Raw genomic sequence first — 14,996 nt, forward strand, 5'->3', positions numbered from 1 at the left:
AGCACGCGTGAGAATAAATAATCCTTTTTGTGTAATTTTGACCCTTTAGAATGAGGTAAAATGCTATTACAGGCACTGAGAATAAGTCAACCTTCTTGTTCTATTTTGACCCTCTAGAATGAGGTAAAATGCTGTTGCAGGTACCAAGAATTGGTCGCCCACTTATTTAGAATATTAATAACAGTTTTGAACATGGAACAAGAAAGCTTGATTTTGTGTACTTTAAACTGAAATATTTGTGTTGACTTTATAAAAACAACTTTCATTTTCAGCCACCATGTACTATTGTATATGTGAACCAAATCATTATAATAGTAAACCTCTAATTTGTATGGCTATGAATTCACGTACAATTTGTATCAGTCTCAACTACAAGTGCTATATGTGATGTTGTTTTGAGTTGTGCTTTGTGCTATTTTTGCTTTACTTTGTCAGTATTTTTTTTTTTACTTATTTATTTTTTTAGCATGTTATGTGAACAATGTTTTGCACATACTCCATGGCAATAAAGTGTGTCAGTATTTGCTTTAGGTTTTGTTGTGTTTTGTCTTGCTTGCTCACAAATGTTGATCAGTCCGTTTTCCTTTTCCTTTTCCCATTGTTGTTCGTGCCTGTGTATTGCAGTCCAAAGCACAGCAAAAAGTGAGTATTGTGTGCTGCATGATGTTTTCAATTTTAGTTCAAGTTCATCACCTCCCTTATGTTTGTATGTCTCTGTGTTCATGTCCTTTGGCTGCCTTTATGTAGTTGCGCTGTACTCCAAGGTCTAGCACAATGTTATGTTATAGTTTACAAATAACACACAATTTCAAACACCTTTTCACACTTTGAATTTATACCTTGAATTGTATTGTACTCATTCTGGTGGGAGCCAAGCCTTCACAATTTACTGGAAGTCTCTGCCAAGAAATGGTAGTCTTCCCCAGTACCATCCAGCCTTTTCTCAAGACAATTAGAGGAAACAGTTTTTTAACACAATTAACAAAAAGGGGGATTTCTATTTTGATGCAAATTCCCAGCTGGTCTTGCCATATTTGGTCACAATTATTTTGTGTTTAGATTAACAATGGCTTCATTACAATCAGACTGAAAATTATGAAAATATAAATGAACAAACCATAAGTACCGTAATAGAAATAAAAAAAATCAAACAAGATTTGGAATTTAATGCCGTGTGTACATAATTAAATATTCATATTCCATCAGAATTCGGTCATATTGGATTCAGTACAATATCGCTATGGAACTTGAACTCAAACTAAAGTATTGTCCCTTTTGTTTTCAAACTGAAGAGAACACTTTCAGCAGGATGAGAACAGTACATGAGTGTGTCACATTTTGACCACAAAACATGTAACACTTTGATAGAACATCATCTCATTGGTATGATGATGTATATCCCATATGTATTGTACTAATCATTTTAATTACATAATTTGTATCTAAAAGAGGAGAGTGAATAGCTGAAATTAACTATAATAGTGCTATTGCTTTCAGTCACTCTTAGATATGTTAATCCACAACAAAAAGCTGTTACAGGTTTTTTTTAACAACAACTAACTTGCTCTGTGTAGAATGTAATAAAGCTGCAAAGATGCCAACTTCATAAAACTGACATCATTGTAGTGTCATTTGTCTAATGAAAAGTGTGTTTTGTGGTAAAAGGGCACCTTTAAATGTACTGGGTGAAATGCGATATAAATGGTGTATTTATGAAGGTGAAAATATACATGTCACCTTATAATATTTTGAATTAATGAATGATAAGAATTATGAGATTCCATTGTTACATAAGATAGACTTTGGTTGGTTGTATACTGACATGAATAAAACATGTTAGTATGAAAATACAAATACAGGAATGTCATTTCACAGTGTAACCCTAACAAGATTTCCTGTCTAGTTCTGTGTCCTAGCATTTGTATGTGTCACTGAGTTGAGGTATAGTAGGTCAAATTAGATATCAATTCCACAGGAAAAAATTCAACCAAGTACAAAACAGAAGATACCCAAAACCCTGCAGTGCTGTATTAGAGTGGGACAAAATAATCATCACAAAGAATCAAATATAAAGGAATGTATTGTTTGTGATTACTTTGCCTCAAGGTATTCTCATGGTAAATTACTCATGAATAATAATGAATCTATTTGTGGTGTGATTACTGGTCTATTTGGTATCAAAACAAATCTAATTGACGACGTTCCTCTATACTTGTTTCAAGCTCAGACCACTAAATGGTCTGAGTTTCAATGTAGAAACACAGGTTTAATGCTGCCATATTGTAACTCACTATTCAAACATAAGTCAATTACTGAATTCTTTGTACTAAACTAGAGAGACTTTCTGTACCTTTATAGATTTTTAGACATGTTTTCTTTTTTCTCTCGTATCTCTTCCAGGGTAAAGGAAAAGAAAATGCTCCATATGGTGAATATGGAGGTTGGCACAAAGCTGCAAAAGTTGACAGGTAATATGAAAGTAGTGTGGTGTCAGATGCCTGCTGTACTCACACAGGCATGGTTGGCATTTCATATGTAAATGTGACTAGTAGTGATTATGCTGCACTATATATGTGCCTTTCATTGCCATTATCCGTCTGTCATTCATAATCATATTCATATAAAGTCATATCATATTTGTCATATTTCATGACATGTTATTGTTCGCCATTTTTAAATAAGACACATACCTGATGTATTTAGTTTCAATGATTGAATTTCAATGACATTTGTGAAATTTAAAAAATCAAAGTAACGTGTGTAAATTGATAAAAGGAATATAGTGGCAAAGAAGGGTATATCATTATGAATTCTACTGTATGCCTCCTGGCAAGAGCCAATCAAATATAACATCCAATATCAATATTGTTAATTTCACTTTTGTATGGTTCATTATTTCCAACAGTAAATAGATGTTCAAGTAGAAAATGAACCCACATTTTCAAAGACAATTCAGACAATGTGCAAAGAGGCTCTTGCCAGGAAAAGTACAGTAACATTAATGTGTAGAAAATCACAGCCCATAAGAAAAGCATGCATTACCATAAATCGTGCCATCCAGCATCCACAAGCCAAGTCATGCCATAGCTAGCCACCTGTAAAATAGCGGTGAGTTGGGTAAATCAAGGAATAGGTAGTGTAGTGTAGGGAGCATGCTTGTGTGCATGACAATTCCGATATTCTATGTTTTTACAGTCCTACAGTTGCTTCTACACTGAAGAATCTCGGTGCTTTGTACCGACGACAGGGCAAATATGAAGCTGCTGGAATGCTGGAAAGGGTTGCTCGTGAGGCACGTGCACAGAATGTAGGTTTGCTTCTAAACTTTCCTAGTTCTGTAGTTCTCGCCAGGTCAGCCCCACTTTCCTGTCTAGTATGTGCTTAATGCAAATTGTAGATTGGACGTTGTGGTAGAGGAAAATGGGGTTGATAAGGTTGAAAATTTGTAGAGTGTGTTTTTGTTGTTTTGGCTTACATGACATGGTTTCTGTGTTACAGCCCAACAGTTACCACAACCTTGAAGAATTTGGGTGCATTGTATCGTCGCCAGGGTAAATATGAGGCTGCAGAAATTCTAGAGGATTGTGCCATCAGGGCACGGAAAAATGTAGGTGGAATAAAACCAACCAACCAAGCAAGCACAGATGTTGGCACTGCTTCTTATAACCTCCACTTGCATGAGTTACAGAACGTCTTTGTGTTGCATGTGGAACTATCAGTTTTATTTTTCTTTCTCCGTAGTGAATTTCCCCTTGATTAACTCTTTTTATCCTCTTGTTCATAAAAAAAAAATATGATGGAATTTGCCACAGACATTACAGGATCACTAATATGTGTACTCAATCAAGATGAATATGTTGTAAATCAAAAGATAGCCAGTTTTATGTCCGACTGTGAGTACATGCAAAGTATAAGACTGCTGAACTTCAATGATGGCTAATTGACTAACCCAGAATGCATCGGAATGGTACATCAGTGGGTCATACAAACTTGTGAAGGATATCATTTGGTCATGAACAAATCAGACTTCTTCAACTTGTTCCCCCTAAAAGTCCCCTCCCCTCCTTTCCCCATTTGTATTATTGTTTTAATAACTCTCTATATACTATTTACACACATTTTCCTATTTTCTAATACACTAGCACTTTGTATGCTATGTTTTACTAATCCTAACTAACCTTAGCCCCTGATGTTAACTGGCTTTTTCTTTGTCTTGGTGGATGTTTTACATGCTGCTGTCCATAACACACCTTGGCCTCTGTGCTCTGTGTTTCTGAAAGATTTTCTTTTCTAATATTTAATTTGCTTTTACAGAATTTATTTCATGTTGATTAACCTATTTTATTATTTCCAGGTACCTTTATTTGCTACCTTCTATTACATGTGGTACTTTCCCCAATCAAAAATCGCATACTTCATTAGTGAAATACTGTGTACAGTTAAAGCCCCAGATACCCTACCCTTTATACTAACCTTATAAAACTACTATGTCTTTTCTCCTCTGTATTTGAGCATGTTGTATTGTACCTCTGATCAAAGGAGACTGTCCTTGTCTTCATCTTTGTAGAGTTAGGGTGCTGTAGTATTTAATAATGACTCTATTCTTGTTTGTTATTTTCCATCTTATATGTTCCTGGGGTATTTGCAACCTGCAGCAAAATGTCAGTGTAAGTAGTTCCCAACCATGGTATATGGTGAGGTTTCTTCTCCTCCAGTGTCTGCACATGCAACTTTGGTCTGGTTTGCTGGCTTGGTCCATTCGCTTCATCTCCTTCCATTGTTTTCTACCCCCCTCTATGTCAACACTCCCATGCCCTTCATAAGGTGTGCTCATCTCAGAATGACCTGTAAAGCATGTTAAGTGGCTGCTTGGGAAATCAGCCAACTTTCATAAAGAAATACACTATTTATGTGCTGTGCCGTGCCGTGCTGTGCTGTGTTGTATTGTGTTGTGCTGTGTTGTATTGTGTTGTTTAATTGCTTTTGTTTATAAATGTAATGTTTCCAAGTCTGCTAAAAAGTTATTTTGTTCTATTACTCTCTAATTGCAAGCTAGACTAAGAGTATCTAATTATAAGTAACTTTGATGTAATGATCACAAATAATGAAGTGTACATTTATAAATTTCAAATATTTTAAAAGTTAAATGCATTACCATATAGAAGACTTGTTTCTGCTTCATAGCACTGAGCTGTTTTCAGAGTCCAAGTATGTCCTTGAATTCAATCTAGTTTGCAACAGTTTCATCCCTGCTAGAAAACTAATATCGATCTTTTCACTTATTTATGCATTTCATTAGAATTTTATGACACCAAGTCTTTGTTATGACAGCAGGGTGCAGTCAAATTTATTTCTGATTTTAGTGTTTGGCACAGATACAAAATGATATTGATTATGCACTATACTGAGACATGCTGTTGATAATTTTTGATGCGATACATTTGGTACTTAAAGATTATAGAAAATCTACCAAAAGGATTAACAACCAAAAATTGGCAGATTTCCATCTGATTGTTGTCTCTCAAAGTAAAGATTCACGAAACAATAAAACAAAATCTTAGATCCAGTCGCATGAAATCTCCTGTAAGTCAATTACATTTATTGTGATTGAATATTACTTATCTATTGGTAGGAAAAATCTCTAGAATGGATTAAATTTCTGGTCCATGTAGTTAAACTCTAATTTTTATCCTCTTTGTTTTACTGTTAATTGCTGTCAATCCAAGCATTTAATACTCATAGCTGTATTTGTAATGTCTGTACAGTTAAACTCACAATAATTGTAATCATCTTGTTACTGTTAATTCTATTATGTCTTACCTGTTTATGTAATTGATGGAACAGCTTTGTTATTGATAACTTCATTTTGTGCAATCTATGTATGGCACTAATGGAAAAAAGCTGAAATAGCTTGTCATAGCAAAATTACTCCTGAACTAGATGAAAACTAAAATGTGATCTGTACTCACAGGCAAGATTTACAACAGTTTTGGAAAAAGAAGCATGACCACCTAGGCTGGAACTTCATATCAAGTTTGCAATGTTTTATTACTTCACACAACTTTGATATTTTGATTGGCCATAAAAATTGTAGTGATCAGTATCAGTGGTACTATGATATCAAATATTCAGTTATTTCATTTCTAGCCTGGTGAGGAATGATCATTTGAGATTTATTTAGAAATTTGTATGAGATAGAAATGCATTCAGATGCACTACAGTATCATTCTGACAAATATAGAAAAAATACCATTTCACACATGATTACTTTTGTTAAGAAAGATATCAGAGATGTTTCTCAAAAGTTATCTTTAGTCTTACCATGTCTAAAGTTTGTCTCGTCTTGTACTCGATATCCTTATTTTCATGTTAAAGTAATATTTAACAAACACTTTGTAACTTCTATTATAGGCTCTTGATGTTGTAAGACAAGCCAAGGTAGCTGAACTACTGGAAGCCCAAGCTGCTGCAGCTGCTGGTGCTGGTGGTGGTGGTGAACAAGCACAAGCACAGGCTAGAGAAAAGAAAGAAGAAAAGGTAGCCTATGAGAAGAAAGAAGGTGGCAAAGAAGAAGTAAGTCTTGGAGTAGAGTGGCAGGGGGTGAGTAACAAGCGGTGTTATCATAGCATTGTAATCTGAGTGATGGCTATTGCTGGTTTTCTCTACTCTCACACTGCCAGCCTTCTGCATGCTTGCAATCTTTATACTCTCAAAATATCGCTGTATCAGAGTGGAAGTATTTGCACACTCAACATTCTGATACAGCACACTTTCAATCAGCAGCACCGGGTCTTTACAACAAAAGTGTGATGCTTTCTGTGCCAACTGTTTCAACTGCTAACAACCTTCAGATGGTATAATTTATGCTCAATATTTTCATTAGTACTAAATCTAGTATTGAATTCACTCTAGTTCCTACTAATTGTTCTCAAGTTTCACCTCACAATTTGCCAGTTCAAGTTTACAGTCCTGCAAAAATAGCGCCTGATTATGATAGTCATTGTACTTCAGTTCACTGTGTAGAAATTGTACCCCAGTGAATAAATTTTTTATTTAAATGATGTAAAACTATCAAGTGAAAGATGCTATATCAATCACCAATATCTTGTATTATTATTTTGTTAATTTATTCTTCAGTTTGTTTTCTTTGTTTGATTATGGTTTTGATTTGCATATTATTTATTAACAAACATGAGGCAGTTCATCAAATGATGTGAAAGTGAGAGGTGTGGTAGGGTTTTGGTAATACCCTCTTGCAACGTATCTCAAATAAATTGACGTGATTCAGAGGGAAAAGAAGGGAATTGCAATACTGGAAATCCAATAATTACATATACATCAAACTGGCAGATTGTGTCTTACTGTTCTTTTCACATAACATTAACAACTAATAAGGACATTGACAATCTGATTTAGATCATTCATTTAGTAACATAATCACACAGTGTGAATTTCCATTTACTTGTAATAGTAGCAAGACTCATTACCTGTGAACTCATCACAACTAACTACCCACCCCATCATGTATGTGGCTATGCTATTTATTTGTTTTCATCACTAACACAAGTTTTGCTTAGTTGTTGTTGCTACTTACGGTTACTAACAATTACACAGTTGTCTTTTATTTCAGTTCCTACTGTTTGATTGCGTCAAACAGTGCTGCACTTTGTTTTTGCTTGTTTTGTGTAAGACTTTTGTACTGTTATAATTTGTTTGTTTGTTTGTTTGTTTTGCCAAAATCTTGTCGTAGTCTTTATAAGCATGCCTTATAATGATGACTTTATTTCTGTTCCTATGTACCTCTTGTTGAAATAGTCGACTGGCTAACCACGCATGAAGAGTAATCTCACCATTACAGCAAACCTTTTTATTTGCAGGTTCTTGTCTATTCTCCACCCTTGTGTATAGTCTTGTCTGTAAAGCTTTGTGCTAAAGTTGTATGTTGTCTCTTGTAGTATATATTCTTTGTATACTGTGTAGATATCAAAGTTAAATGCAAAGTGTATTGTCTCCGTGATCCGTGATCATTTCATTTACTGGTATGTTGTACATGTCAAACCATAACAATATACAAACAAGTTCAAAGCATCGTTATCTTGTGTGCTTTGGTTTTGTTTGTGTGTGATTATATATCATTTCTACATAACTGACCACTAGATATTCATTCAGTGTGTGATCACCGAGACAAACAATCTATAGTATCTTGTTAATCCCAAACTTCTTGATCTAACCTTTCATAATAACCTAACATTTCCTTTGTCTAGAAAAGAGATTCACTTTTTAGTATTGTGCTGTTAATAACTAGACACCAGAAATGACCAAGCCTGCGATCCTTAACAATGCCATGCTGTTACCCAACTTGTTAGCAAATATTTATTTTTTCTCCTTGATATTTCTCCTTGCCCTTGGAATGGCAGCTGATCTTGCTAAGTCTGGTTTTGCCTAACCTGAGGTGTCGCTCTGCCCTGTCCCTTACTCATAAAACAAGTCTATAGCAATGCTAGGATGTCTTGTTTGTTTTCATTTTTTGGGTTGCTGTTTTTTGTTTGCAAGTATGCAGGAGCTAGTAGTGGCTGGTTCTGACTGGCATTCTGTAGAGTAGATCTGACTTCAGTAATCCATCACTTAGTGAGCAAATGTCTAAAAAAAAAAAGGAAGAGACACTGTCTTGTACTCACTGTTCTGTTGTTTTTTCAGTAATTTTTGTTGCCAATGAATTTGTGTGTTTTTGTATATGTTGAATTGTTATACAGATGTGTGTGGTGTTTTAAGATTCTGATAACTTAATCTTTCTACACAGGACTACAGGTGTACTTTTAATTTCTATAGTCTAATTACAGACAAGGCAGAGAAAATAAAACAATGCCAGCAGAGTGTTTGTTTTTATATTATGTTTTATATTAGAAATAGAGTAAAAAGCTACATTGGCAATATGCATACAACTTTTGTGCTTGAAAACAGGAATTATACTCAGATCATTTCAATATTGAGTTTTGCATACTTTATATGAATGAATTGGCCATTCAGAAATGTCTTTATGTGGTGTTAAAGTCCAGCCCCAAGTTATGAGCTCTTTTATTTGACTCTCAAATTTTGAAATCTCCTGTTGTTGTTTCTGTCGTGATATACCAAAACCAGAATTATTCACTGCAAATTTAATGGTCATTGTGTTCATTGATATTACATGTACTTCCTCTGTTCAAGCACTACATTGATGTGTATAATTTATGATAGAGACTTGTGCATACCTACATAAGTAAACTTGAGACTTGAATTGTTCAAATATGATACATAGAAGCTTGTACAAAAGCCAATCATGCCAAACATGTCGAAGAACACTTATTTTTAAATCTTGTCAGTGTATTGCAAGTATTAAACATTTGAGGAAATCTTTTTTTTTTAAAAAGGTGTATAAATTTTTCTATTATGCTAGTTTTAAAAAAGTGATTATTAGAACAAGTATGGGTAATATGTATTTGTTTGTCAAATAAGCTTTTTATTTGCTGTAATTAATGTCACTAGTGGTACACAAGAAAACTGGAATTTTATTTGTGTGTATAATCATTGTGAGGTAGACATTCAAGTTGAATCCTCCAACACGTATGATAAAATGAAACTGTCTGTCAAATAAGGTATGGGTACATAAACAAGAATCTTGTGTTAAACAAGAGTGATGGTGGTTGTGGATGGTTTCACCATGTTACATGTCGTGTATGTAAACTTTGTCACATCTGCGTAGAGGTAGAGAACGCTACACATATACTAATACTGAATAGCATAGCATGTCACGATGGTAAGCCAAGGTACAAATCATGAAAGTAGCCATGTAGTCATAGTATTGCATGTATCGCCTTGTCCCAGCCTATTTATTTGCTGATTGCAACAAGATTTCAACTAGTTGTATTCAACTAATTGTGTTCGTAGATCATTGTAGGTATAGTTTTTAATAGCACCCTAATGCATTTTTGTATGTAAGTAGAAATCTGTGAGTTTGATTTCTATCTTACTATATTTGTAGTGGATTTCTTATTGCCTATGTTATTTCGTTCCTGTTTTGTTTCTATTTTTTTCCCTTACAGAACCCCTACCTTCTAGAACCTGTTTATGAGGAGGAGGTAAATAGGCCACAGTCATGTCAAAAAATGCCAAAAACCTGCTCATACCCATGTTCCATTAGGAAATATCAAAATAAGAGTAAATCAAAAACATATCCATATGCCCATATGACATATTCAAATAAAATATAGCCTCAAATGGTTACAAATGTAGCCAAGTAAGTCATGTATATGTGTTGGTTGGTTAATGTTAAAGCATAGTGGATGAAATTTATTCCATGGTTAAAGACATTGTTTTCTACATTTTACTTGGCTGGTCAGTAAGCTTTCAGATCATCATATTCCATATTCATTCAATATATAGCAGTTTATAGTTGAGCGTCAGCAGTAAGGCAAGTTATTTACGTTATTTACCAAACATTTTATGCAAACATTTTTTCTACCAGTTACTGTGTTTACACAGATGCAAATGAACACAGCAACACAGAAACTATGCACTGTTTTATTCTGTGGATCATACACAAAGTATGAACACCTTGAGAGACTTTTTGTGCTTGACTGAATCAAAGGTATGTCCTCTAAGCGGTATGAATACCAGAGAACAATATGATAGATGAGTTTGCTTCCTTGCCCTCTGTACTTTCTCACCCTGGTTTATACACAAATATGCTCTGAAGCACCAAACTGTGCTGATCCATTGAAATCGTCCCTACTATAACTTACAACATGGATAGTGAAGATTTGAATAATCCCACCGAGTGTGCCCTCTAATGATAGCCAAATTTTGTTGTTGTGAGTCAAAGTGATAAAAACTGACATTTCTTGTGAGTCACTACATATTATAAAAGATAGGAGAAAACCAAATCTGGGTGCGTCACTAGAAATTGTGTGGGTCAGTGGCACATCAAATTGGCTAAGAGGGCACACTGATCCCACGATTGCTTACATGTTTACATGTAAGCATAACGATGTTACCATTTAATAGTTCAACCGAAGATTTGGCATTCTGTGCATACATTTGTATACATGGGGACCAAAAGTCCACTGACTAATGTGTGTGAATAGAGGAAAATATGTTCCAAGAAAGAGTATGTTAAAACCTTTGACTCTGTCCTATAGACATTGAATAGAGGGATGTTAACTTGTGGTATACCATTGAATCTATCTTAATTGTTAAAACATATACTGTGCAGTTGGTCACCTCACATGGAACAGTTCAGTGCACAGATAGGCTACAAATGGTAATCGGAATTCGGCACACATATATTAGTGTATTGATTTTATGATGTAGTCATGACTACACCATAAGATTTAATTGATGAAGCACTCACCCAACAAAGCTTTTCAAGCAGAATTTTGATAAGAATTTATCTGGACTTTTTTTCATGTGATTAAGACAAAGACATGTATGCATGCACACAATCTGTACAAGTTAACTGCAGCATTGAAAAAACCAACAACAGCTATAATGCTTTGTTTTCCCCCTGTGTCATATTACTAATAGGGAAAAGGAAAAGATATACATATATAAAAAAGTGTATCAGTAACAGTTGAAAAGATAGTTGTCTAAGTGACAGGACTGAGTTTTAATACAAATTCTCATACCTTGACCCCCAAAGAAGAGATGAAGAGACATTCAGTCCTTTCCATTACCAAATCTTGGCAAGAGAATCTTGAAAATTTGCATATTACACAGTGTAGTATGTAAACTCTTCAGTTCAGTCCAGTCCAGTCTTGTCTTCAGAATAGTCTCGTTTTTACCTTGAAATTGCCTATATAGTATCAGTTTTATTCCATAGAATTGAAGTGAAGTTCTGCATGGTACACCAATACTCATGTTACTAGTATATGTGTATTTGTGTGCAACTGCATGAGTGTTCATAGGTACATACATGTGTGAGTATGTGCATGCGCACTGTGTGTGTGTGTGTGTGTGTGTGTGTGTGTGTGTGTCTTGTGAAAATATTTAAACATTTTGTTAGAGCAGGACACCATTATTTTTTTTCTCATGAAATTCCAGTAAATGGAAGACATGTGTTTTTATCCTTATAAATTTCCCATGATGATACAGAAGGCATGTTGTGTTAAATAGTATATTTGAATACTAGTACATTTGTTCACACAATAAAATTTACATAATTGATTGAAGTGCGTGATTCTGTATAGAAAGAACAATCTGACATGTAAGCAACTGTTGTTTTAGCTTTAAAACTCACCGTGGAGCTCTCAATGATTCCAACATGGACTTGAATAGTTTGTTTGCCTAAAAGTAGTAAAACTAGTAATCAGGTGGTAGGACTTCTTGATTCAATTTGTTTTGTGGTTCCCAGTTCTTTGTGTGGTTCTTGACCCCATTGCCTTGAACTTGATTCACTTGAGGGTGAAATACAGAAAAGGAGACAGACAAGTGGTTATTGGCATGCTGTTTTTAGCACAATTGAACTGCGGTTCAGTAGTGCCATAGGCATGGTGAAATGTCTGTCTGTCTGTCTGTGTGTGTGTCTAAATGATTTAATGTCAAAAACTGCCAGACCGATTGCCATGGTATGTGGTGGAGATTTAGGGGGTGTAGATGGGAAATTGTTCAAATGAAAATGATAGTATCAAGAGATGTGCGTTTGCATTAAAAAATTTAAACTCCAAAACTACTGGGCAGATTGGCCTGAAATTTGATGGGAATGTTCTTAGGAGTGTTTAAAGGCCAGGTCCACTATATAAAGAGGATTATGGGTAATGTATGCATATGCGGGAAATTCAAACTGCATTGTTCATGACACGATTCCATCAGTGATATGCAAATGAGGGCTAAAATGTGTCTTTTTCATCAAAAGTCTGTAATTTCAAAATGACTGAGCAGATACGGCTGAGATGTGGTGGGAATGTTCTAATGAGTGTTTAGATGTATTCTTCATATGATGATCTCATCAGTGATATGCAAATTAGGGCTAAAAATGTGTCTTTTTGGTCAAAAATTTGTAATTCCAAAATTACAAAGCAAATCTGACTGAATTTTGGTGGAAGGGCTCTTAGGGAGGTTTAGTTTAAGAATTGTTCATGATGTGATGATCCCATATTAGTGATATGCAAATTAGGGTTGAAAATGTGTCTTTCTGGTCAAATGTCTATAATTCAAAACCACGGAGCAGATTGGGATGAAATTTAATGGTGATGTCTATAGGGATGCGTACATAAAGATGTAGTTACAATACGATCATCCCATCAGCAATATACAAATTAGGTCTGAAAATCTCTTAATTTTGGTCAAAAACTTGTATCTTAAAAACTACATGGTGAATTTGGCTGAAACTTGGCAGGGATGGTTCTGGAGGTGTTATCTGCAGTTTTTTGTTCAAAACATTTTGACAGAACTGGCCCTAGCAACCATGGCCTCACATTTAGCAACAGTGAAGTGATAATGCATTTTACAAGAATAACAACATACAGGTAGGTAAGTGAATAAAGAATAAAAAAAATGTGTGTAAATATGCCTAGCAACAAGACCATGCCCATAGGAACGTCCAAATGATGGTTTATATTGCAAAGATGAAAACTGAAGGGTAGGCAAGTGAGTAAAGATTCTGAAAATGTACGCAAATTGTGCTACAACGCCATTGGTGCTATTTTTTAAAAGTGAATATTTCACAATTGAGTAAATGAAGATCAAGAAATGCAAGATCTATCCATTTTGTAGAACACTTTGCAGAAATGATATTTTTCGCGTCGAAGCTTCCAGACATCTCTGGTTGGGCAACACACTTGCCAGTAACATTTGATAGCCTGACTAATGGTTTGAGGGGCTGAAGCTTGTTAACCCTATCTCTCACTACCATATATTAATACTGCATCTCTGCTGTCAGTAAGCATCAACTCAAACACTGATAGTCCAAAAATAAAAAGACTTACCATAATGAATGATACTATACTTCAGTAGATGAAATAACCAAAAATAAAGTAATGTGCACAATAACATTGTTAAAGTGCTTGCTCCGTGACAACTGATAAATTGGTTGTTGCTTGACGTTATGCTGTATTAGTCATATATATATATATTATATATATATATATACCCCACTCATCTTCATTAATCAACATCACCCTTTTATTTTTCTTGGCAGCATTATTCATTCAGCTGTTCAGCCGGTGCATGTAACATGCTTAAACCATGTACTCACCTTTTTTTAATTCTCAACCAAAACAGCTTTGTTTTTGTTTATGATTTCACAATGTTTGGCTTAGCCATGAAGCTAGAATAATAATTTTGTCATGTCATTTTCCAAAAGTATCCACTCACCATGATTTATCATTCAGTGTATGGACTTGAGTGTGCGTGTGTGCTGTGTGATGGCTTATTTAGTTTTAATTTCTTATGTTGCCTACACCAGAGTGGTAACGGGAAATTGAAACGCAGTGGATCCTTCTCCAAATTGAGAGCCTCCATCAGACGAGGAAGTGCCAAGTTGGTGAGCAAATTAAAAGGCAAAGATGTCGAAGGGGAGGACAGTATAAGTACAGGGTGTGTATGGGTTTTAAACTCTCCAACTTTATTCAAATAACACAACTATCTTTCCCTAACATGTTGCTTTTAAAAAATAAAGGCAAGAGATTTCTTGTTTTGTTGTAGTGAATGGTAAGGTTGTGGGCTTTTAGTTGTTAAAAGTTAATCATCGTAGCTTGTATTTTCTTCCACATTGAGAGCTCTTGCACTTTCTCTGCTAAAAACAGTGTGTATCATGGTAGTCTGTGTAAAGGTATGTCAGCCTTACTATTTCCTTTTAATGGTGCCTCTATCATAGACATAAACGCGATCTTTTGTACATGGTATGTTCTGTTTCACCCCTCCTGTCCTGTGTCGTCATCTTGTGCACAGTAATAAAAAAGAAATCCCCAAGTTAAAGAAATTGAAATACCACAAAATAAAAGAGATAAACTTTTCATAAAGTG

The 14,996-nt window shown here is 34.9% G+C and overlaps 1 protein-coding gene across 11 annotated transcripts in view; it reads left to right on the forward strand.

Moving 5' to 3' along the window:
• Positions 1 to 14,996, forward strand: part of LOC144447534 (kinesin light chain-like) — a 37,988-nt gene that overhangs the window by 16,828 nt on the left and 6,164 nt on the right. For 3 of the 11 annotated variants that reach the window (XM_078137584.1, XM_078137599.1, XM_078137626.1), the window contains exons 10-15: positions 625 to 642; positions 2,401 to 2,468; positions 3,499 to 3,607; positions 6,412 to 6,573; positions 10,080 to 10,115; positions 14,438 to 14,568. In XM_078137584.1, the coding sequence (XP_077993710.1) occupies positions 625 to 642; positions 2,401 to 2,468; positions 3,499 to 3,607; positions 6,412 to 6,573; positions 10,080 to 10,115; positions 14,438 to 14,568 (524 nt within the window). Of the gene's footprint in view, positions 1 to 624; positions 643 to 2,400; positions 2,469 to 3,498; positions 3,608 to 6,411; positions 6,601 to 10,079; positions 10,116 to 14,437; positions 14,569 to 14,996 lie in introns of all 11 variants that reach the window. The other 8 variants (XM_078137660.1, XM_078137667.1, XM_078137635.1 and 5 more) reach the window with 5 other exon arrangements.

This window comes from Glandiceps talaboti, chromosome 2, assembly GCF_964340395.1.
Source record: "Glandiceps talaboti chromosome 2, keGlaTala1.1, whole genome shotgun sequence".
Lineage (NCBI taxonomy): Eukaryota > Metazoa > Hemichordata > Enteropneusta > Spengelidae > Glandiceps > Glandiceps talaboti.